Consider the following 24,660-nt stretch of genomic DNA (forward strand, 5'->3'; position numbering starts at 1 on the left):
AAATGAAATCTTTGTCTGTAAAGTGTTGGTGTGTTCTTGCATTGCTTACTATATATGAGGAAAATGTATATAAAGATACACCATATGAAATGTTGAGGTACCTTTTATCTAATAATGCAAATTTAAAACGAGATGAATAAAAAATTATAGATCTTTATCAGTTGTGAATATTTAAACAATGCATAAGCAAAAAGAACTATTTTGAATGTTAGTTAAGAAAAAACAAATTATATGCAGTTAATTCAAATTATTTTACATGAAAATATTGGGAACACATAAAACTAAAAAAGGTAAGATTTTTTAATAAAGTGCATGTTCATTATAAACAATGCTAGTCAGTTGTAGGTTTGATATAATTATATTAATCTATTGATGAATTACTAATTATAAAATCTGCTTTTTCTACTAAATATGACAACAAAAATAAAAAATAATAATAAAACTTAATACATATAGGTTGATGAAAAACCAAATGGTTTCAATGAAAGATATAGAGTAAATTTTAAATTTATTGATTTTAAAAGATCTATACTACTTAAATAACGAGGTCCAATTTGTTAGCCGGCATGGCGTAAAAACGACGAATTAAAAAATTCAACTTTATATATAACTAATTTAGGATAATGGTGTTGATTAAAAATTACATCATTCCAGGCCCCTTTGTTTTCCACACAATTAATATAACTAATAATTAACAAGTTCTGGGTCGAATCCGATATAGATACTAATAGTATATGTCACATATAGTTTCCGGTTGTAGTTTCTTTATTTGCAGTAAATTCCTCCACTATCTGGAGCACCACTGGATATCTGTGTAACAGAGCAGCGGATTTAAAAATATGTGTATTTCAAAATTTCTTCGGCATGTGCGAGCCTACGTTTTATGTATTTGCAACTACTCAGAAGTAAGAAAACCAGGACAGGTTCAAACAGAAAGATTTTTAAAACGGAGAAAACTATACACCTTATAATCAGCATAACTTTATCAGATAACAATACAATTACTAAAAATCAAGGCAAAAAATAAGACGTAGGTACTTTAATTCAGTCATGGAAATGCGATATCGCGGGTGTATTCTAGTATATAGATATAAGAAGATGTGGTATGAGTGCCAATGAGACAACTCTCCATCCAAGTCACAATTTGTAAAAGTAACATTATAGGTCAAAGTATGGCCTTCAACACGGAGGCTTGACTCACTCTGAACCGCAAGTTATATAGGGCCCTAAAAAAATGACTATTGTAAAACCATTCAAACAGTAAAACCAACGATCTAATCTATATAAAAAACAAGAAACACTTATGAACCACATCAACAAACGACCAACAGGTTCCTGACTGAGGACAGGGGCAAACAAATGCAGTGGGTTTAAACGTTTTAACATACACTATATTTGCCATGATTCCCTTTTCTTGTAAAACCCCAGATGAAATCCAGGCACAGGACAGTTAACTGAGAAATGTCTTGATGGCCTGTATTATAGGGGTGAGGAAAATAAATTATATTGGTAATTAATAGTTCCAGGGTTAACCCCCAAGTGTTGACTGGGTTCTCTTGCATGTTAAAGAACCCTTACAACAACTCTTTTTAGGGTTTATTGTTGGCTGTTACAATGCAACTATTCAACATCTCTCATCTTTCTGTGCCAGTTCTAATTTCCTGCCCTTCATCCAGGTTGGTCTTACAGGTTGCAGAACCTATTGTTTTCATTTGATATTTTTTTCTTGACCTGAAAATGCCACTGTACTCAGCAAGCAACAATTAGACAATATTAAGTTATATTTTGTAATATGGTTAGTAAACAAGAATTTTAAGCATCGTTTGATTCTGACACGATACTGTGACATTTTTTATCTTAATCAGCTTTCCTAGAATAAAGTTGAACCTAAGAAATGTACTTGATAGCTGTAGAGAAGGAAATATGTGTACTTTTACCAACAAAAGCTATGGAAGGAGTATTGACTTGATTTTAATTGTGTAAATAGCTAGTGGCTGGTTCATATAGGACAAGAAAATAATAAGCATGCTCAGTAAACAGGTCTCAGGAAATGTGATCTGTCTTTATGATTAATTTTAATAACGTAGAAAACGTTAAATACATGTACTTCATTACTCAGATATTATTTTACTTAACTTTAGAAATATGCCAGTTCTTTGTAAGTACTAGTGTATTAATGCACTTGAGAGAATCAGGGGTGTTTAACATCCTACACAACAACTTATAAAGGAGGACAGTATGATGCACTTAAATAAAGACAAGTTTAATTTTTATGATGGCCATGAAGTTTTAATAGGTATTCCTACTAATATTTTCAAGTTCTTTTCAAGTATAATGAACTTTAGTAAAGTTGACTGTAATTATTCCCCACACTACAATGTATCTAGTATATATAGTTTTTGACCAGTCAGTCAGTCATTTTAATTTTGAGATGTTAAATTAAATTCTTGTTCAGTAAACATACTTGTTTATATGGTCATTATAACAAAAATACTAAACTCCAAGGCAAACCCATAAAGGCAAAGTCCATAAAAACTTGACAAAATCAAACACTATTAATCAACAGAACAAGTGAAAAACAACTGCTATATTCCTGACTTGGTACAGGCATGAAAATGGTGGATTAAACCTGGTTTTATAGCTAGCTAAACCCCCCACTTGTATAACAGTTGTTTATAGTTCTGTTATATTGACAAAATGTGGTGAGCAACCCAAACAGACATAATAGGTTAATGTGGCAATAAGTACTAAAACTGAACTGAAATTTGTGCAGAAAGGTGGTTTAAGATGATGAGTATTTTATATGGGATTGCAATTTACTGGGATATATGGTCACATATAATAAGAGAAAGATCTCTTTTTTATTCTAAGGTCACCTCCTCTAAGGTCAAGGTTATTGTAACTTAAATTAGACAAAACTTTGTGCAGGAAAGTAGTTTCCAGATTCTAAGTCAAACACTTTGTATCATATAGCAAACTTACTTGGATATAAGGTCTAAAATTAAGAAAGGAAAATCCCTATCTATTTTGAGGCAATCACTTCTAAGGTCAGGTTCAAAATTACAAAAATTAGAGAGAAATGTGTGCTGGAAAGGAGTTTTGGATTGTAAGTCTATAAATATACATGACATTGGAACAAATATTGCATATATTGTCACATATAATGAGCTGAAGACCACAACTGATTCTGAGGTCAATACCTCCGGATCATAGTTACTAAAAATCAGCCAAAATAAGTGAAGAAAAGGGGTTTCCTAATGACCAGGTCATAGTTACTAAATATCAACAAAAATAGGTGCAGAAAAGGGGTTTCCTATTGAGAACTTCAGGTCCTTGGATGAGATTGGAGATCTCTATTGATTTTAGCTCTATACATCCAAGGTCTCAAGTTATTAAAAACTTAGTGAAAAGTACTTATTTTCACATCCTTTTGTTGTAATTATGTAATGACAAGTCTACAGAAATAAAGTTTGTTTGGAGTAGACTTTTCCCATGGGAAAACATCATGGATTCTTTGTAGCCATACAAATGCATCATATGATAATGCCAATTGATATTTCTAATTTTCCTTGTATGAAACATTTCAGTATATAAGAACTGAAAGCACTTTATTGCTACTCTGGATATATATCAGATATATCAACCATAAAATACTCAGATTATTTAGCTGCCCTGATGTTATAATTCCTGTTTAGATGTGAAACATTGGTTTGATAAAAATATCTGTGTAGGTGGTACCACGTAATTGTACAGCATATGACAAAAACATTTTTTCTGTATTTCCTTAATATAGACTTAATTATAGATGAAGCCAGTTAATTCATCCAGTGATTTATTGCGAATCAAACGAATTTGCCTTCTTTACGATGTAAGAAGTATATTTGAATGTTAAAATTTACTACACCAATGAATCATCTTTATTATTAATCAAACAGACTAAGTTAAGGGCTTTAGCAAGCACCAGAATCTGTCAAGGAAGCCATTATGAATGATATAAACTCCTTAAATCACCACAAATTGTCCTTTTTTTTCTAATGTTAGTACAATTTTGTTTTATAGGTAAGCTTTATGTAGGGAACAATGTCATATATTATAAAAAAGTTATGATCAAGATTTACACAATTCTGTTATGGATCCAGTTAACGAAAGTTGGGAATAGATAATGCAGAGGCTATCAAAAATCTTCCACCAAATTCTTCAGATGACAATATATAAATAACACATAGCTGAGAGGGTGATAGAGCAGATTGTTACCCCGAGAAAACATTGTCAAATGAGGCGAAGCCAAGGTTGACAATGTCTTTTCGAGGGGTAACAATCTGCTCTATCACCCTCTCAGATATGTGTTATTTAATTTATTATACTGAATGTTCTGTTATTACTGTCGTTTAAATTTCAAATTCAAAGTAATAAACTATGACGTCTTGTACATAACAACCATTCGTATTTAATAAAGCGCACACTTGATCAATCATCTCCGTGAAGGGTAATAGATGTTTGCCATAGGATAGAGTCGTATTTAATAAAGCGCACACTTGATCAAGCGTCTCCGTGAAGGGTAATAGAGTATTTACCATAGAATAGAGTAAATTAACACCCTCGTATAAGCCAATCAAAATATTGCATTTTTACGTGAAGTATAATAAAAAACATTAAGATTTACAAATATCAACCACCTTAGAGGTTTGAAAGCATGTGATGAGGTTAGGGAATCAAGTACAGTTTTTATTCCTTGTTCTCTGAGTATAATGGTTATTGTTCAGCAATGTCAGAATGTGTGTTATCAAAAAGTGAAGCAGGGGATATCTGAAGGAAGTGACTCAAGAGATGTCTGTGTGTTCTGAACTATTAAAAAAAGATATTGACCTCAGACTGTTAGCCTGAATCTATGTCAGTTTAGTAAAATATGTTTCAAAAAAAATGTTATGACTTTTAAAAAACTGATCGCAAGTATACTGAATAGTTCATGACTAAAAAGTAATTTTTGTCGTTAAATTTTTTATGAAATAAAGGCCAGCACTTCATTTCACAATATATCTTACATAATACAGATAAGATAAGATAAGATTTATTTTATTAAAGTACAATAATAAATATGTAGTCATGAATATTTCAGTATTACTTATGATCCATTATTATTGTAAGATTTTTTTGTGAAAAGAGCCACTGGAACCTATTGTAACAACTGACTTCAGTAAACAATGTACATCCAAAACCTGAAATATTAAGTGCTTAATTTATATTCCAAATACTGGATAATCCCCTATAAGTGTATAAGTTACCTTAAGTATAGCCAGATCTTATTTAATCTCTATCAAGACGTAATCGTAAAGCTGAAACATGAACTGCATAACCATTCCTTAATTCTTTGATTAACACAAAAATTCACTCTTACAATGCAACATATCATTGTATAATTCTTTATAATTAAATAAACACATAGTATAATGGTATTAGAATGTGTGTTTAAAAGCAGCTAATTTTTATTTTTATTGTGGCACATTTTTTAATCATGGTTTTTTGTTTGATAATTTCTAGGACATAACATATTGAATGAATATATTGTACAATTATAACAGATTTTGTACGAGGTCAATGTGAGGATATGAACCTGAAAGAAATATATCAATTGAGGACAAAGTCTGAGGTTGATATACTTCTTTAGGTCAATATATCCTTCGTATCAACCTCATATAAAGGCTACAATTATCATATTATTATTGACAATATGCCAGAAATAGAACAAAAATTCATTTGGTTGACAGACCTGCCAACTTTCCTCCTTTATGGGGAATATCTTCCATGAGAGGTGTTGAACTGATCTTATTAATATTCAAGTATTTAGACTTAAACACTTTTAAAAAGGCATTCAGAGGATTAAAAAATACATTTAAACACATGTACACTCATTTAAAAGTAAAATAACAAAAATACCGATTCCAAGGGAAATTCAAAATGGAAAAATCAAACACTCAAACACATCAAACGAATGGAAAACAACTGTCATATTCCTGACTTGGTACAGGCATTTCCTTATGAAGAAAATGGTGGATTAAACCTGGTTTTACAGCTAGCTAAACCTCTCACTTGTATGACAGTCGCATAGAACTACAGATGTTCTAATTAAGTACACTAATGACATGTATAGGTATGATTAGGTCCTCTATTGCTTAAAATCCCCCATGGAGACTTTCAAAAGTTGGCAGGTATGGATTGTGTTATGAGGATTGCGTCACAAAGTATTAAGGTTTTTAATGTTATATTTTTAGATATCTTATGAATAACAGCAAGATCACTTTTCAATCTGCTGTTTTCAGTAGTCTTCCTTTGAAAATACAGTTGAATATGTGACTCTTTCAGAAAGAATCAAATTCATTAAAATATATAAAATAATAATAAACTCATAATCCTCTCTAAAGAATATTTGAATTATTTGAAGTTATCTCCCTTCCAATTATTATCTAAAAAGTATTGTAACAGTTGTCTCGCTTGTTTGAAATGCACAATGATACAGACATTAACAGAATGATAAAACATATAATATAAGTTATCTACATTCATATACATAGATATGGGTATTTTAACACCCCGAAGTACCCTCTGATACACTCTGAGGCGAGGAGTTAAAATACCCATATATACGGATATGAATGTAGATTTAAGAATTTATCCCTGGTCTTAGTCCCAATAGGGCAATGTTTAGGGTAATTCGCGCACAAAGTGTAAAATGAAAGCAACAATTTATTAATTATTTGAAAAAGTTTTATTGAAATTTGGAAATTTGACATATTATTTACAGGGTGTACGTAGGATACTATCTTTGGTAGAACCCTACAGGTAGTCAAATATATGAATCCAGAGACAGAGAATAAATTAAATTTAGCGCTCAATGTCTCAAGCGTTATGTCATAGATTGTGTGACGTCAACGTTGGTCATTTGCATAACTCAGTCAGTAATCCCATTTGCATTTACTAAAATTAATGCCAATGATCGGAATTATAGGATAAAATCTTTAGTTACAGACATCATGGATGATCTACGGAATTCAATTTTTCACTGAGAAAAACTACGGAACTACGGAAAATGCCTTGAAGTTCCCTGAGGTAATGGATAGGGAATAGTTGTGTTTTTTAATGATGGCCATTAGCCAATCAAAATCCAAGAAATTGACTAAGCCTGGGATAATGTCATGTAGTGTAATATTATGACACTTTAGTTCAGAGATTGTTATTTGATATTCACAAGTTAGAAACTGATACCAATGAAGATGGCTTCACCTGCCATTTGAACAAATATATTAAGTGTCGCATGTTTGTCATAAGTCACATGTTTGTCATAAGTCACGACTTATTTATGTATATAACAACACTTTTGATTAGCAGTTTGATAAGTAGGTCTGTCATGAGATGTTGACAGAAATTTGAACCAAGTCTATTTGCTGCTATTTTATTTCTCATCGAAATTAGATTGGTAAAAAGAGATGAATCAATCCTCAATTTCTCTTTAAGCTGTTATTTACTGATAATTCTGAAATGTCATTGAGTTTAATTTTGTCTTTAGTAGTCATAATGATTAAATAATTAGAATGCCATAGAATTCAAACGAGGGAATAAACTGTGCTGAAAACAAAATTCTGAGTTTAAGGCATAATTCATTATGTTTTCTGTATTATTTTTACATTTGTATTAGGAATAAACACTTGATATTCATAAATGACATTGTTACCCATGTTTTTGTTAAACTCATCATTAGTTGGTGATTATTTATTGCCATGTGGATTCATCTGTTAATCTGTTAATGAAGAATTAATACAAAAGCTTCATGCATGTCAATTGTGTTTGGAGATGAGTGGATATCGGTAGAATTCATGCATCTTATCACAGCTGAGAAGATTGACCAAATCGATTTATGAGGTCGCTACTTAATTTTTTCCATTTTTTATTTTTATGGAATTTGTACATAAGCTTTGTCTAATTTTTAACCTTTGAGCATTTGAAAAGCAAAAATGGTTGCTTAATTTTATTTAACCTATGCTAAGTAAAAATTATAATGTGTGTTAAGAACAGCAACCTTCAAATGTTGTTCTGTTATTTCAAAGTAAAATAGATATGATATTAAAAGTGTACAATGTTTGAAGTTTATTAGAATTTGCAGAAAATGAAACATGAAACAGACATTTACTGTACATTTTCACAAAAAGATGCTAATTTAAGTGGTAAACATATTCTTTCGGTTTAAGTTAAAAGAACTCTTATGAATTTTCATCTAGTTTTGACTAGGCAGTGATACAGTTTGTCTTACCAATGAGTTGTTTCTCTTTACAAAATTCTTTATTTAGAAACAAAGTTGGTAATTTGGAATAAACTATTAGCCAGGTAAGAAACAACTGATAATCAATAGGATACTGTATTTTAACAATAGTCAAGTAAAAAGACTCAATTTACAGCAAATAGATATCTTTTTTGTTTTGTTTTTAGCAAAGCCCCATGAAAAAGCAGTACATCTTCATGCACTGGAAACACTGAAAGTTGTGATAGGGGTCACTACACCAGGGCACGGAGAACACAATGGGCAAACAAATCATAACGGTACTGTAGACCAAGAAAATAACAAATTAACTGCTTATACAAATGGACATATTACCTCAGACAATGGTGGATTTGTGTTGAATGAAGGGTCAAGTGACATAGCAGTGTCACGTGTGTCACCAATAACACCAGAAACACCTGATGGAGAAGACAAGAAGGAAGAGGTAGGTAATATAGATTTAAGGGGAATCTAAGTGGCAAAGTACAAACAAAAACAGCATTTCCTTTTTTACATAAAAACTGCCTTTCAGCGCTCAGCGCTTCTGCGCTTTGATTATAAAAAGTAGCAAGTTCCGAAAATGTGAGTATTATGTCTTATGGGGACAAAAATATATATTGTTTTCCTGGGTAGAACAGGGATTATAACTTTAATCTGAGTTGGATGACTGGAAGAACATTTGCCAATCATTTTCTTTTCCAAACACCAAGCACTACTGCTTCCTCCATCAATAAAATTTGGTTGCCATGAGATTGCAAAGAATGCTGAAAGTGGCATTAAACACCAGCATTATCAATCAATCTTTTCTAAACAGTCTCTCAGATATTCAAAGCTCAATAACTAAAATTGATGATAACGTACTACACTGTCCATGCTAGGTTCATGAGTCATAATGATTACTCTTATCTGGAAGATGGTGAACTCCTTGGACATTCATTTAGTTCATTGCCAGTTTATTTGAAAGATGCAAGAGTATGTCACAGCTTGATACTATTTCATGAACTATCATAATTCTGCAGTAATTATATTCTTAGAAATTGTTAAATTTTTTTTATAAAGTAATATACAGGTAGAATTATTTTCATATTCCATGTGTAATAAATACCTGAACTTATGAAGGAATTTTCAAAGTCATTTCCCGTAGTTTCATTAAGGAATTAGTACTGCTTATTTCCACAAGAAACACAATTAGATTAGTCATGATACGTTATTGTACAGTTATTTGGAATTGAACAGATAAGAAATGTTTTGAAAGCTTGTTCTTTATCCCATTAACAATAATGAGTATAATTGAGAACTTTAACCTTTTTGTCACCTGTCTCTAACCTTCAGGTGATGTCGGGAAATAATTTCCGTATTTCTTTACTGAATAATGCATTAGAAAGATAATAGATATATATCATCCAAGAATTGCATGGCTACATTTTCTTGGAAATTCTTATTAGGATTTCATGTATAAAATGCTTCATGATTTAATTAAATGAAAAAAATGGTCCACTTTCATCTTTCTTAATCACTAATTAAGATAATGGACTTATGGTGACATCAGATATCTACATTACATTTATTATTTAAGTACAGATTTACCCATAGTTCAAGTACAAATGGTATGATGCAGGTTGTGTCTGACATATCTACAAAAAAATTTTAATCTTTTTTATGTAGTTTGATTTGGAAAAGATTCTTTTTATTTCTGAAGGTTTTTTTGAAATTTACATTAAGATTTTCATGTCATGGAATGATTGTTTAAATTTGAATAAAGAATCAAAATTTATAGCTTTATAACACGAAACATCGATGCAGTTTCCATCTTAATTCCATGTCTGCATCCTGTTGATAAGGAAAAATAAGCCTAGCACATTATACATTATACAAGCAAAACATTTTCCAAAACCTTTTTGCGGATGATATGATATTTTGGGAAAGAAGAACTATGTCAACTATGTAAATGTATTGATAATTTTATTTCATAAAAATTCCTAATACTAGGGAACACTTATTGTCTATTTTTTGTTGAGGAATTTGTATTTTAGATTTTAAAATATTATGAAGTTAATATGAACCAGCAAAATGTATCAAGTAATTTATGTTATGAATTATGGTATTCATTTTATGTATATGTTTTAAAATCACTTTCAAGAAATAACATTTCAATGACCATTTAAGAGTTTTATTGGCTCACCTTGTCCTATTAATCTAATATATGCTTTGTATCACTTACAATTATGGTTGTTCCTAAACTTTTCAAACATAAACCTCTCTTAAACCACTTTGACAATTGTTACCAATTTAAATTGGTTTTAAATATACTTTCCTATACTTTCCATATTTTTCTTATGACCCTTCAGTTATCATCCAAAAAAAAAATGGCTGTTCATTCTATAAATAGAACATATACGGTTTGTGAAGATATTGAATTCCTAATCTTATGAATGTCTGCAGAAAAAGAAATCTAATTTTGGTAAAATGCCCCTAGTAGATTGTCTTGATTTTCTACAAGATGGCAATCATTTCTACAAATTCCTTGACATTGAAAAATCTAGAAAAATCAATTTATATTTTCTTTAATTTTTTGTTCAATGTCCAGAATCTGTTAAAACAATACTTTTTGAGGAGGCTATGATGGCAAACATAGCTGTATTGATTATACCAGTTGAACCAATTTGACTAAGGAACAACATTTTAATGGTCCAATTCTATTATTGTATCTGATTTCTCTGAATGACATCCCAAATGGCCATCAATGTTAAAAGTTTTACATAAAACTTCAGGAAGAAAAAATAGCTCTTAAAATCACCAAGTATGAATCCTCAATGTCATTGTAGAGCAAATAACAAATTTCAGAGTGCTTTGATGTAAACTAAACTGGCTTTTGGGAATCAATCATTTTCATGATGGAGCTTACCTCTGAAGAACACTGATTTTTATTATTCAAGGATTCTGATTACATAATTTTGTTACCTTTATAAAACTGAGTTTCAATGAATAATAGATCTTTCATTTGTTTCTAATATCTCATTTCAATTCAGTGCCAGGGATAATTCATTCATGATGATAACAAATACATGTTTTATTCATATTTTCTTGTGCATATAAAATGTTATATTGACATATTGTGGTTATTGTGTTCTAGTTTATTCAAACCTCAGTTCAAAAACACTACTATGAATTATCCAGCTGTTTTCGAAAGTGTTTTTAGATTTTCTGTCTCCCTCTCAATAAACATGTTTCTTTGCCAATCAAAAAACAGTCCCAGATTGCTATAGCTACGTACCAAGTACACTGAAAGCTACTGTGCTAATCTCACTTGCTTAATATTTCACATGTGACTAAACAAAGCGTGTATACAATTTGAAGTGATTTTTTTTATAATTCTTCATTGGAGATGATTTAACATAACCTGTAAAACCAAATCAATTATAGTCGTTTCACCATAGATATAACCTCATATTGATTAATAATATAACCTTTGATATTTTCTACCATCAAAGAATTAATTACAGCATTTACATCAAATTTGAATCAATTCAAGATTGATTTTTTTAAAGTCCAATCATTACTAGTTGTTTGATAATTTTCTTTGAACTTAAATTCTTTTTCTTTCTTCTGAGGAAAAAAATTCCATCACAGTAAACAATCTTGACCTTACTACTTTTGTGGCATGCAACTGACCTCACAGATATTGACACTTATTCAAGTAGCCATTGTTTCATACTAACAAAAACCATGTTCTAATGAATAAAAGGAGATGGTGTGACGGCAACCCAATGACAAAAAAACCAAAAGACGTCTAAATCCCAAAGGCCAACATAATTTATATGTTCTTGTAGAACTAAGCATATTCCATAAAGAGGCTCTTGATTGATGTTTGTTTTTAATCACTTGTTCTCTCCCCTTTCATAATACAAGTATGCAGGCCACCTTGAGCCAAACATAGAAAACAACAAGGAACCAGTTAAAGTTTGTTTGCGTGATCTGTTTATGGCTGATGATGCAACAAAATCACAACATATTTAAGTGAATTTTAACTTTTTTGCAAGATATGCTATCATATTCAGTTAAATATTGAAAATCAGCAGGTGTACTGTCCAGATAAAAGGTTTTACAAAAACTTAATACAATTTTTCTTATAGTATTAGAAATATTTCAAAAAAAGTTTGTCACACCCAAAAGTTACCAGTTTCTCATAAGCAGATAGTCTAAGTGCAAACTTTTCCAGTACACAAATAAAACTGATATGCAAAAGAAAATAATTAATGTGAATAAATGATGATATGGGGTGTATATATATGTCAATTGTATTATACTATATATATATCAATAAGACAACAGTCCAACAAAACAAGGTCATCATAAGGTCATAAACAACAGAAAGGTGTCTAGAGTGAGTGACCCATATTCGCCGCATAATTTGTACATTCCAACTTACATCCGACCTGCATTCGAATATTTGGAAGTTTTTATGTAGGTTTCAGAAATTTAACTATATGAAAAAAATGTTTGAGAAAGGAATCATCTTCAAAACATTGGTAAAATGTTCTAAAAACAAACGCAACTCAAGAGGAAATCAAGTTGTTCGTGTACCATGGGGGACACATTTTCGCCGCAATGTATAATATGACCATCCTCGTTATCCTGGTATATTATAAAAACAAATGTTTGCAATAACATGAATTGGCTTGAGAGATCATTCCTATACGATTTTTCTCACAAATATTTACGTTAAGACTGCGCATGATTGCCATATAAATCTTACATAATTGCCAAAATCGTTTAAAAAAACCTGCGTATTTCTTTATATGTGCAAGTAACCTTGGAAATGGGGTAAAGAGGAATATCAACAGTTCAAACATTACAAACAGCCTTTACCATCTTTTTAGGCAAGTATTTGGTAAAGGCACAAAAATTTTACAGAAGAAATAGCAAAACGGTGAAAATGTGTCCAAGGCGAATATGCGCCACCCACTCTATATAAAATCTCAGAGCAACTTGTTTTGATAGAACACAATATTTACACTTTTTGAGATGTTTTATATATAAATAAGAAGATTATAGTATGGATTTGAAATGAAATTTTAGTTGCTTCTATTTTTCTGTCATCAAATTGATACTTTATCACTGCTTTTGTATGGCAACCCTGATGAAATATTTTTCTATCTTGTCATCTTCTGGTTTAATTGACAAAACCTGAACTTTTTGCTGATAAATGATAACACTTCTGTGTAAAACAGATTGGACAGAAATTCAATTTGTCTTAAGACAGAAATGTAGAAGAAAAAGACCAAAAAAAATATAAGGAGATGTGGAGAATACATCAATGAGACACCAACTGAACAACACAACAAACCAAAGACATCTAGAGGTCAACATGCAGTCTTTAACTATAGACTGGTGTCTGGGCAAAATATCAAGCTCAAAGGCATTTTGAGTGTAAAAAAGTTGTGAATTATAAAATTAACAATAACAAAGTATCAAAGTAACAAGAAACCTTGATAAGATATGACAGAAGGAAACCTCTGGGGATGAAAAACCCTGGATTACAGGAATCAGAACAAATATTTGATGGATCACCTTTATTTATTTTTTTAAATAGCTACATTATTGAGGCATGAGTAATATTAGATGAATCAACTACATGATCATACACTTAGCCAGCTGAAACATACTGGGACTAGCTATATATAGTCAAGCAGTTTTATCTTGTCTCCAAAACTTGAATATAACAATCGACTAAATCCACTGGTCTTGTATCTATGTAAAAAGTGTTCCTCTTACTGAAAATATTTTGAACCGTATTCTTTCTTAACTTTATTAAACACCATGAAGAGATGAATAAGATTAAAATATGAATGTTTAGGTGCATAATTGTGGGATGTGATTGATATCCAATATTATACTCTCAACTTATTATATTCTTGATCCCACACACTTCCAAGTGATAATGAGAAAAAATGATAAATAGAACATATACAAAAATCTCCTCCTACGTAAAATTCAGCGAGTCATTTACTCTTTTTTATTTTAATATGGTCTAGCAAGTATGTACCCTCACTAATTGCATTGTTTCAAACGATAATTGAATTCACAAAAAGGGTGAAATCAGTAGATATGGTTTAAAGGTGAGCAATTTGTCATAGATTGAATTGCGATACTCCAACTTTTGAGTAAATATATTTTTGAGTGAAGTTACTTTAAATTAGTTACCAAAGTTAGTTTATGTTAGATTTTTTAAAGATTTTAAATTGATCTGTTAATTTCAGTTACAAGAAGAAGAAGAACCATTAGATCTTAGCTGGCCTAAGGAATGGAGAAAACGATTGAATTATATTTTAGTAGCGCCAATAATATTTCCACTGTGGTTATTTCTACCTGATGTTAGAAGACCAGTAAGTCTTATTACAACTCAAATCATCAATGATATATATTCTAACAGGCTGTTTTAAAAATATATAGAATGTTAAGTCTAGGTTAGTCTATGGAAAGGTATATACTATGAAATTTAGAGCGAGGGGCTTGCCCCGAGCTCTTAATTTCATAGTATATATCTTTCCATAGACTATCCAATTTAGCACATATTTACAACTCGAGTAATCTTTTAATTGGTCTATTGATAGTTTATTTTGGCTGACTACTTGTATCACAGGTGTTTGTAAAAAGGAGCTCATTAACGAAGTTTTGTAAATCTACTCACTAGTATTATTGTAAAATATGTGATTTCAAAAGGCCCTTCACTCCAGAATGAAAAGATGGTAGCTGCTGGTGTAAGTATGTATACTGATATAAAGCAGTGTTTTACTATACATGTTCTTCTTACATGGTAAGATGACAAAATAAATTGACCAAAAGCAGGCAATAATTAAATTGCAGTGGAAGCTTTACATGTTTTGAAAACATTTTTTAATTTCACAGTAGAACTAAAGCTATAATAAATTTGAAACATAGAGATAGTTTGTCCCCATAGATATAGTCTAGCAGATAGGCATTAAAAAGCAACTACCAATAGATCAGAGATTATAGGTTTTGTGTTTTGTGTTGTTTTTTTTTTTTTATTATTTCAAAGTAAAAACTAAAAGATTTATCAGAATATGTTTATATATATATATAGGTGGCACATTATCTTCGGACATAATCACAGTTTTTCAATTCATGACATCGTCCTGAACATGCATGAAATATTTGCCACTGGACATTAAGCAACCAATAATCAATAAATCAATCAATTCATGACGAAATAGATCACCTTCCTTAAGAAAGTTTATCACCAAGTTGCTTTAATTTTCCTGCACAAGGTTTCATAGTACACACTTTTCTGTGTACAAAGTAATTGCATGGATGATACATTATCATAATTTTAAGATATCGTTGTACTGTAATCAAGGTATAAAGAACCATATGTATTACCCTTTATTTAAATGATAAAATTTGCAATTGTCAAAAACAATTTTTAGATCCAAAGATTTTAATAGCAGGATATTTAAAAATCAACGTGAAAACTAATTACAAACTATTTAATTTAATTTGGAACACAGCATTTTATTTCAAGATAGCCAGTGGCAATTTTTGTTTTAAATATCTTGATTACGATACAATGAAATCTTACCCTTGTGGTCATTCATGCGTAGTTACTTAGTACACAGGAAAAGTATGTACTATGAAAATTAGAAGGCAAATATAAGCAATTTGATTGGACGAGAAGTTGTAAGTATGTGCTAAAATCAAATTACTCAGGTGAAAATCAGGTAAATCTAAGATACTCTCACCTGGATCAAGTAATTTCACCTGAGCAGTACTGATACTAGTATGGTACCCAAAATATGTTTATAGCACTATGGTAAATTATAATTGATCTGACCAGTTCAAGAAAATCAAATAGGTTAACAGTTGTATAAGTTTAGATATAATTGAAAGGTTGTTAGACCAGATCACATTGAATATAATCAGGAGGTAAAAATCTTTCTTTGCAGTGGAATTTTAGAAAGAATGTTAAATCAATTTCATGATATCTTTAAATCCAATTGTGGGGATCTTGAAATATATGATTTCGGAACTTCATGAAAGTATAACAGTCTTACAGACGAAAAAAAATATGAGTAATGAAATACAAAAAAACTTCTTTTATTGGCTAGTTTGTGTAGACTAGGAAGCATATACTGTTATAGAATTTTAAAATGGACAATACTCCACACAGGATTTATTACAGTTGAAAATATAAATAACTTTCCAATTTTGTAGCTGTAAGCTGCAATAGTGCATGTTAACTTTAAAATATGTACTTGAAAACTGTTTGTTCTAGTACAAAGTTTTGTTTTACTCTTTGCTTGGCAACAGTAATTAATTTCTAATAAATATGCACTCTTTTATTTAATTACAAAAATATTGATTTTGAAATGTGAATAATAGCTGTTGAATTTTTGATAAGAAAAAAACCTGTATTATAGCCAATATATTTGTTAAAATCAATTCCTTAGATTCAATTTGATATGATACTGCTAATCATAATATTTCACTACTTTTAAATAATCTCACATTCAATAGAGTGTCAAATGAAAGCTATTTAAAAACAATGTTTTATGACAAATTGCATTGTTTATGAATTTTTTCTTACACATTATCATAAATAAATGATTAATGATTTCTATTTTGATATGAAATAGACCTGTAAGTTAACACAGCCATGACAGGAGAATTTTGAAATTGAGAGATAATATCATCAGCTATTTATGACATACATTATCAGTCCAAATAATAGACTAGAAAACTTTCATTTACAAAAATTACATGAGTTATATATAGACGTTGCATACATATTCTAGCATTTTGATTGGCAGACATTATTCATGTGGTGTTTTAAAGCTATTTTATTGGCTAAATTAAAGACAACCCTTACAACCATATTGTGCTGTCCATGAACACATTACACCACTATGATTGGTCAATGATATTTGGTATGCAGTTGAATAAGCACTGGCAGATCTCCTTTCCATGGAGATTATTTGACATCACCTGCTAAATCATGGTTTAATGGTCTATTGACTATAAAACTTTTGCCTAGTTTGCATGTTAAAGTTTGAGTTGCATCGCTGTGTCAACACTTTATTTCTATAACCACAATTGAATAGGTGTGGGGTCAACACATCCCAATGAAAATTACAAAAAGATTAATAAAATAAGTGAATTTTTTTCCCCAGTATTTCTTTGGATTGTGTAATGTACATACAATTCCATTCTTCCTTAAAAGTTTGACATAATAATTAAGTATGCCAATCTCGAGTTGTTTTTGATGAATGAGTTACCCCAGGTCAATTGGCGTAAACAACGTCATTGAACAATTGGTTCTTGCTGTGTCATAATGATTTAAGCATTGTGCCATAGGAAACGTAGAGAAAGTGCCTGAATTCAAAAGTTTTCTATACTTGTATTAATATCAGTACCGTAAAATTAGTAATAGACTACAAAATGGAAGATTTTAATGAACACAGTTTTAATCTATATTTTTGATAATATAAAATTAGGAATTTGGAAGTACTATAGGGATTGCTATTTATTTTCAGGAAAAGAAGAGATGGTTTATAATAACATTTTTTGCTGTATTTTATGGATTGCTATTTATTTTCAGGAGAAGAAGAGATGGTTTATAATAACATTTTTTGGCAGTATTTTATGGATTGCTATCTACTCCTACCTCATGCTCTGGTGGGCTGCCACAGTGGGCAAAACCATTGGAATCCAAGATGAGGTCAGTAACTTACTTTGGTTAGGCTGTTACAGTTGTCTGATTGTAGTAAAATGTGTTTGTCTTGGTCAAAATTGTATTGCCATATAAAAACACTATAAGAGAATAAACTCTACAGCAGAAAATGAAAATGCAAAGTTTCTGAAGTTTGTTAATATTAAACGCATGGACTTATAGTACAGAGAAAATTTCTGGTCAATTTGCTTCTCTTCCATTATAGGAATATCAAATGAAGAAAAATTGATTGAAAAAATTAATCAAAGATACCAAGCTTTGTCATTGGTTGTTTGAAAAAACTAATCAAAGATACCAAGCTTTGTCATTGGTTGTTTGAAAAAAACTAATCAAAGATACTAAGCTTTGTCATTGGTTGTTTGAAAAAAACTAATCAAAGATACCAAGCTTTGTCATTGGTTGTTTGAAAAAACTAATCAAAGATACCAAGCTTTGTCATTGGTTGTTGACTTGATGTTTGTTGTACCTAGTTTGGTTTATTGGTTGTCATAAATCAAGCCATTAGCCGACTTTACGGTATGGATTTTTCTCATTGTTGAAGGCTGTCAGTGACTAATAACTACTTAAATCCACTTTATTTGGATAGCTGTCTCATTGGAATTCATACATTTCCTTATTTTATATGAGATAAATAACTGAGTAATAGAAGTGCTGTTTCTTTATTTTTAGTTTTTAAAGTGATGTAGTGATTTGCTACACCATATCCTTTTTCCATCATTATTGAGTCTTATATGGGGAGCCTTCCTTCCACATTGTTGTGTCCTGAATATGTATGATAAATATACCATTTATCCATCCGTCAATTTTTTCTTGTATTGATTCAGACAGAAATTGATTGTAAAAGTAAGTTCTATGATTGGTGACAATTGTCAATGCTTATTTTCACACATAAGGCTTGCCTAATTTTTTATGCAGAACGATATTTTTGATAAATTCCTCTTAAAAGGTACAATATGCCATTTTAGCCTTGAAATTTACTTCCTTTCATCATTAAGTCATTCAATCACTGTTTTATTTCATGTTTCTCTGCACACATACTCATTATTAAGACTCTTTTTAGTGTTAGTAAGCATCATTTTCTTGCCTTAAACTGTAGAACATAAATAATTTGGATTCCCTATTACAATATTCTTGTCTATAAGAAGGCAACCAAACAATATCAGTTAATAAAAAAAAAAAAAACATGTAGAAGTCACTATATTTTAAATTATTTGCAAATTGGATTCTAAACTGACTTTTAGCTGAAATAATGCCTAATTAACGAGGATATAAAAATTGATTAATTGCTTAAACTCGACCTAGTTAAAGGATAGAATCAATATATCAAAGACCACACTGTAAGAAGATGTTAAGAGATCATATTTATGGCCTATAAACAAACTTAATTATTATAAAATCAGAAGTATGTCAACATGGAGCCTAACAAATCCTATATAATTTACAATCATTGTAGGACATAATTTATTGACATTCAATACATAGAATATCAACCAATCAAATTTTTTGTACCATTAGTATGGTTTTATTATCACTATTTTATTCTAATATTAAAAACAAGGAAAATTGAGGATAATCAGAAGCAGTCTGAAAAATGTAATTGGAGAAGGACACTATTAACAACCATGGTCCTAAAAAATGATGCAGATAGCATAACATAAACAACTCAAAGTCAAGCAATATAAACACCGACTTTAATTCTATAATATTGTCTTTGTAACAAACCATTAAACTACTCTCTAGCTTCCATTTCTATAAACATTTGGAAGATGTACGTAATTGACTTCATTGAAATAAAAGGGTAATTAGTCCCCTACCGACGAAGTCGAAGGGGACGTTAGGTTTGCACTCTGTCCGTCTGTCCATCTGTCAGTCCGGCAACTCAGTTTTCCACACTTTTTTTCTTCATTCTTGAAGATATTGATTTGATATTTGGTATATAGTTTTATTATGACAAGTTATAGCTCAAGTTCGAATTTTGTTCCGGTCTGATGATTTAGTCCAAAGTTTTGGTCCATAAAAAAAACCCATAACTAATGTTAGAGTACTATGTTAAACCATATATCTGTACAAAGGGAGATAACTCATTTTTTAAAAGACAGTCTTTGGTAAATTGTTTGAGGAATTTTGTGGCAGGTTTATATGTTATTTTGTATAAACTAATTTTCTGAATGCTACATGTATATATATATATATATTTTTTTATTAAGTGAAATCCTTTTATTAGATAATAATCTATTTTTATTAAGGTATGTATTTCATTACATTACATTGTGTAGATAAAAGTTGTTGACATTTTATAGATAAGTTACAAATCTATATTATTTTGTGACAAATGAAAGTAAAAATATTTGGAACTATTAATTATATTTGATTGTAATTTGAAAATAGATATACATTGTATTACATCATATCTAATTTTAGAGAACTATTACTGTGACTTGGCTGTTAGTGTTGCTCTCCACCTATTGCAACTTATTCAAAATTCTGACCAAATTGCAATTTGTTTTATAAAACCAAACTGTTCAACTCTTCAGAAATTTGAACAAACTGCTGTAGAAAACCACAGTCAAGTCGTGAAAGTGCAAAGTGATAAAATAAAGCATACTTACAATCCTATAAGACTTTAATTCCACTTCAATGTTATTATGAAAAATTAGCCTCACAGTTTGTATAGAAATTTTATTGTTATTGTCATGCTAAAGGTGATGGATAGAAATTTTGAATTGCTATGTCAATGTTTTAATTCAAATGATGTCTGATTCTTATGAATATAGAAGACTTTTCGAAAGAAAAATTGTATGAAAGCTTAGTTTGGACATTTTTATAGCAATTCAAAATTTCTAAATCAGTTCTACTGTAGAGAATCCTATAAAGATCTTGTTTTAAAATTTGATAAAGTTCACCATCGGCATGATAGAATTTACGGAAAGAATTCCATATGGCACCCCCACGGAATGAACTGTAATACATTATTGTGTTCTTTTAGTATGGTGGGGTGCCATATGGAACTCTTACCGAATTTACTATGATTTTAGAAATTGTACTCACTATAAATTGCAACTTTTTGTGTATTTTACGTAAATCAGATAAAAACTGATGAAACAATCTAAGAATAAGAAGATGTGGTATGATTGCCAATGAGACAACTCTCCACCAGAGTCTGTTTCTTTAAACAAACACAAATATCTGTGTTTGAACTCTGTAGCTTGTAAAAGAGAGGGGAAAGATACCCAAGGGATATTCAAAGTCATAAGTCGAGAACAAACTGACAATTTTTATGACAAAAACCGACGAAAAGATAAACAACAGTATACAATTTTTTATAAATATAGAAAAGAATAAACTAAGCAACATGAACCCCTCCAAAAAACGGGTGGTGATCTCAGGTGCTCCAGAAGGGTAAGCAGATCCTGCTTCACTTGTGGCACACATTGTGATACTCCTGTAAAATATGTTGATAAGTTATATCTGATTAGGCATCACACAATAAAAATTGATTTCCTGAAGTAAGATTTGATATAAATATTGTCTTGACTAATAGAAAATACAACTAAAACTTTCATTGTGAAGGGATTTTGGTAAATAATGTTACACAGTGACAGATATCTTGAACATCCAAAAAAGAAATTGAGAAAACATAATATTCTGTGTTGTTAAGGACAACTGAATAAATAATGACTAGACATTTGTGTTCATGCTAGTTAGAACTTGACAGTTGAACTTTCTCTCTACCAGGCTAAATTGGATAAACAATTAGAAACAATCAGTTTGTGAAAAAATTGTTATTCAGTTTTAGTTCAAAATAGTTGCCTGACATGTGGAATACTGGATGCAAGATAGCAAATGAGCTGTAGCAAATAGCCTGAAACTTCAAAATACCTAAATTCTAATGATAGAATGATAGTCATTGAATCAATTTTGTTTCATTACAAACAAAAAAATGAAGAGAGACTCAATCAAAATTTATACAAACAGCATGTTTAATGGCAGTCGTTAGTTTTACTACATTTATAAGAATAATTATGCAAATCATGACAGAACTTAAATGGACCTTAGATTTTCTCTTCCCTTTCAAAAAGTTAAGATCCCATTTAAACCAAAAAATGTAAACTGAATTGCCATCAGATTAAAACATTTCACAACATCGCTATCAATAATTGATTTTATTGAAGAAAAACATTTTAATTGATATGAGAATGGAAGATAAGAATGACACAATGTGCTATCTCCATGTTCTTAGATTATCACAGTAGGACTTATTGGGTTATTGTCAGACATTTCAATTAAATGGAAAAAGCATTAAAACTTAAATGCATTTCTGTATTGTACACTCAAACATGGATTGTTGTGTGTCATTGAACTTTATAAGTTGGCATGGTGTTGTAAGCAACTCCTAAGCAGAACAATTTTCAAAAACAAATTTAGCAATTTAATAACTTTTAACATTGATTGATTGATTGATTGAATGATTGATTGTTGGTTGCTTAACGTACAGCCTAAAATGGACATCTGGGCTCCTTGCCACAGATTTTAGTTGCATGTATTCCATCTTCTGTGTTCAGCAGGTCCCCTAATTGTTTGTCATCAGTCTTTTAGGTTATTCAGCTGGTATCTGTGTTGTCATTTAGAAAATGGGTCTGACAATAATAGCAGCAGGTACCAGTGCCCTTGATTTTATATTACCTGTCATGTTTTACAGATAATGGTTCTGACATTAATAGCAGCAGGTACCAGTGCCCTTGATTTTATATTACCTGTCATGTTTTTTCAGATAATGGTTCTGACATTAAAAGCAGCAGGTACCAGTGCCCTTGATTTTATATTACCTGTCATGTTTTTCAGATAATGGTTCTGACAATAATAGCAGCAGGTACCAGTGCCTTTGATTTTATATTACCTGTCATGTTTTACAGATAATGGTTCTGACAATAATAGCAGCAGGTACCAGTGCCTTGATTTTATATTACCTGTCATGTTTTTCAGATAATGGTTCTGACATTAATAGCAGCAGGTACCAGTGCCCTTGATTTTATATTACCTGTCATGTTTTTCAGATAATGGTTCTGACATTAATAGCAGCAGGTACCAGTGCCCTTGATTTTATATTACCTGTCATGTTTTTCAGATAATGGTTCTGACAATAATATCAGTGGGTAACAGTGCCCTTGATTTTATATTACCTGTCTTGTTTTTTAGATAATGGTTCTGACAATAATATCAGTGGGTAACAGTGCCCTTGATTTTATATTACCTGTCTTGTTTTTTAGATAATGGGTTTGACAATAATAGCAGCGGGTACCAGTATCCCCGATCTCATTACCAGTGTAATAGTAGCTAAGAAAGGATTTGGAGACATGGCTGTATCCAGTTCTGTGGGAAGCAATATTTTTGATATTACAGTAGGGTAAGATAAATTAGTAATTGTTCACTTTAGAAGATCATTCACTGCTAAGTTATATCATAACACTTGTAGCACAGTGATAAATACAGGTTTTCTGTGCATTGATATAGTAAATTATCATATACTTATAGAAAATAATGGTATAATTGTACCCCATGATAAAACTTATTTGTACATATATTTATTCATTAAATTTGAAGAATTGCCTTAGTCGTGTGATATGACTTTTGCTATCAACTGCTTCCGGTTTATATCAACTGCTTCCGTTTCATATCAACTGCTTCCGGTTATTATCGCATGCTTTTCTGTAAAGTTATCGCATGACAGTTCGACGTCATTCGGCAAATTCCGGAAAATGTACCTCAATGGTACGTTCTTTTTTTAGTAAAACATAACAAAGTTGGAGAAAAAGAAAATATTAATAATCAGGAAAATATATTATTAAAAAATACAAAACAAATATTACAACAAATGCATTGTTTCAAAGTTTTAAAAATAGTTTTGTCTGTATGTCTTCTGCTGAAGTATATGATAAAAAGAACATAACATGTCGTTTTTCATATCAGACCCCTTATCAGCCCATGGTCAAAATCATCCCTCGAGCCTGTCGGCTCTCAGGCTGATAACATGACCTAGGGCTGATAAGGGGTCTGATATGAAAAAGGCCATGTTATAATCTATATATATCAGTCACAATGTGAACCCTTTTGGCAAGTTGGCTCAGTTAAGGAAAAGGCTTGACATTGTGTCAAGTGGCTGATATTTAACAATGTCTATAACCATATAATCTGTATCATGCCATTTATGGTCTTTTCTACCTTCCTTTAACAACTTTAACCTTTGTTATTCAAAGGAAAGTCAGGTTGATTAGTTCTGCTCTCATATATTCATACATCGCTGACATCGTGTGCTTATAAATTCTGCTTATGTCTCAAAGCTGTGATACAAAGATTAAAAAACTCAATATTTACAATTTACATAGCAAAAAAGGAAAAAACAGGACATTTCAAACTTATTTTTATTGAGGAAAATTTACCTTTGATTTATTAGATATAAGAAGATGTGGTATGAATGCCAATGAGACAACTCTCCATCCAAGTCAAAATTTATAAAAGTAAACCAATATAGGTCAAAGTACAGTCTTCAACACGGAGCCTTGGCTCACATCGAACAGCAAGCTATAAAGGGCCCCAAAAATTACTA

General features: G+C 30.7%; 1 protein-coding gene across 1 annotated transcript in view; it reads left to right on the forward strand.

Moving 5' to 3' along the window:
• Positions 1-7: 7 nt before the first annotated feature.
• The window catches only part of LOC127735837 (sodium/potassium/calcium exchanger 1-like), a 31,197-nt gene continuing 6,544 nt past the window's right edge, over positions 8-24,660 (forward strand). The window contains exons 1-5 of the mRNA XM_052246225.1: positions 8-290; positions 8,479-8,753; positions 14,569-14,694; positions 17,925-18,044; positions 23,324-23,460. Of these exons, the coding sequence (XP_052102185.1) occupies positions 257-290; positions 8,479-8,753; positions 14,569-14,694; positions 17,925-18,044; positions 23,324-23,460 (692 nt within the window). The 5' untranslated portion in view covers positions 8-256. The remainder of the gene's footprint in view (positions 291-8,478; positions 8,754-14,568; positions 14,695-17,924; positions 18,045-23,323; positions 23,461-24,660) is intronic.

This window comes from Mytilus californianus, unplaced genomic scaffold (assembly GCF_021869535.1).
Source record: "Mytilus californianus isolate M0D057914Y unplaced genomic scaffold, xbMytCali1.0.p SCAF_3, whole genome shotgun sequence".
Classification (NCBI taxonomy): Eukaryota; Metazoa; Mollusca; class Bivalvia; order Mytilida; family Mytilidae; genus Mytilus; species Mytilus californianus.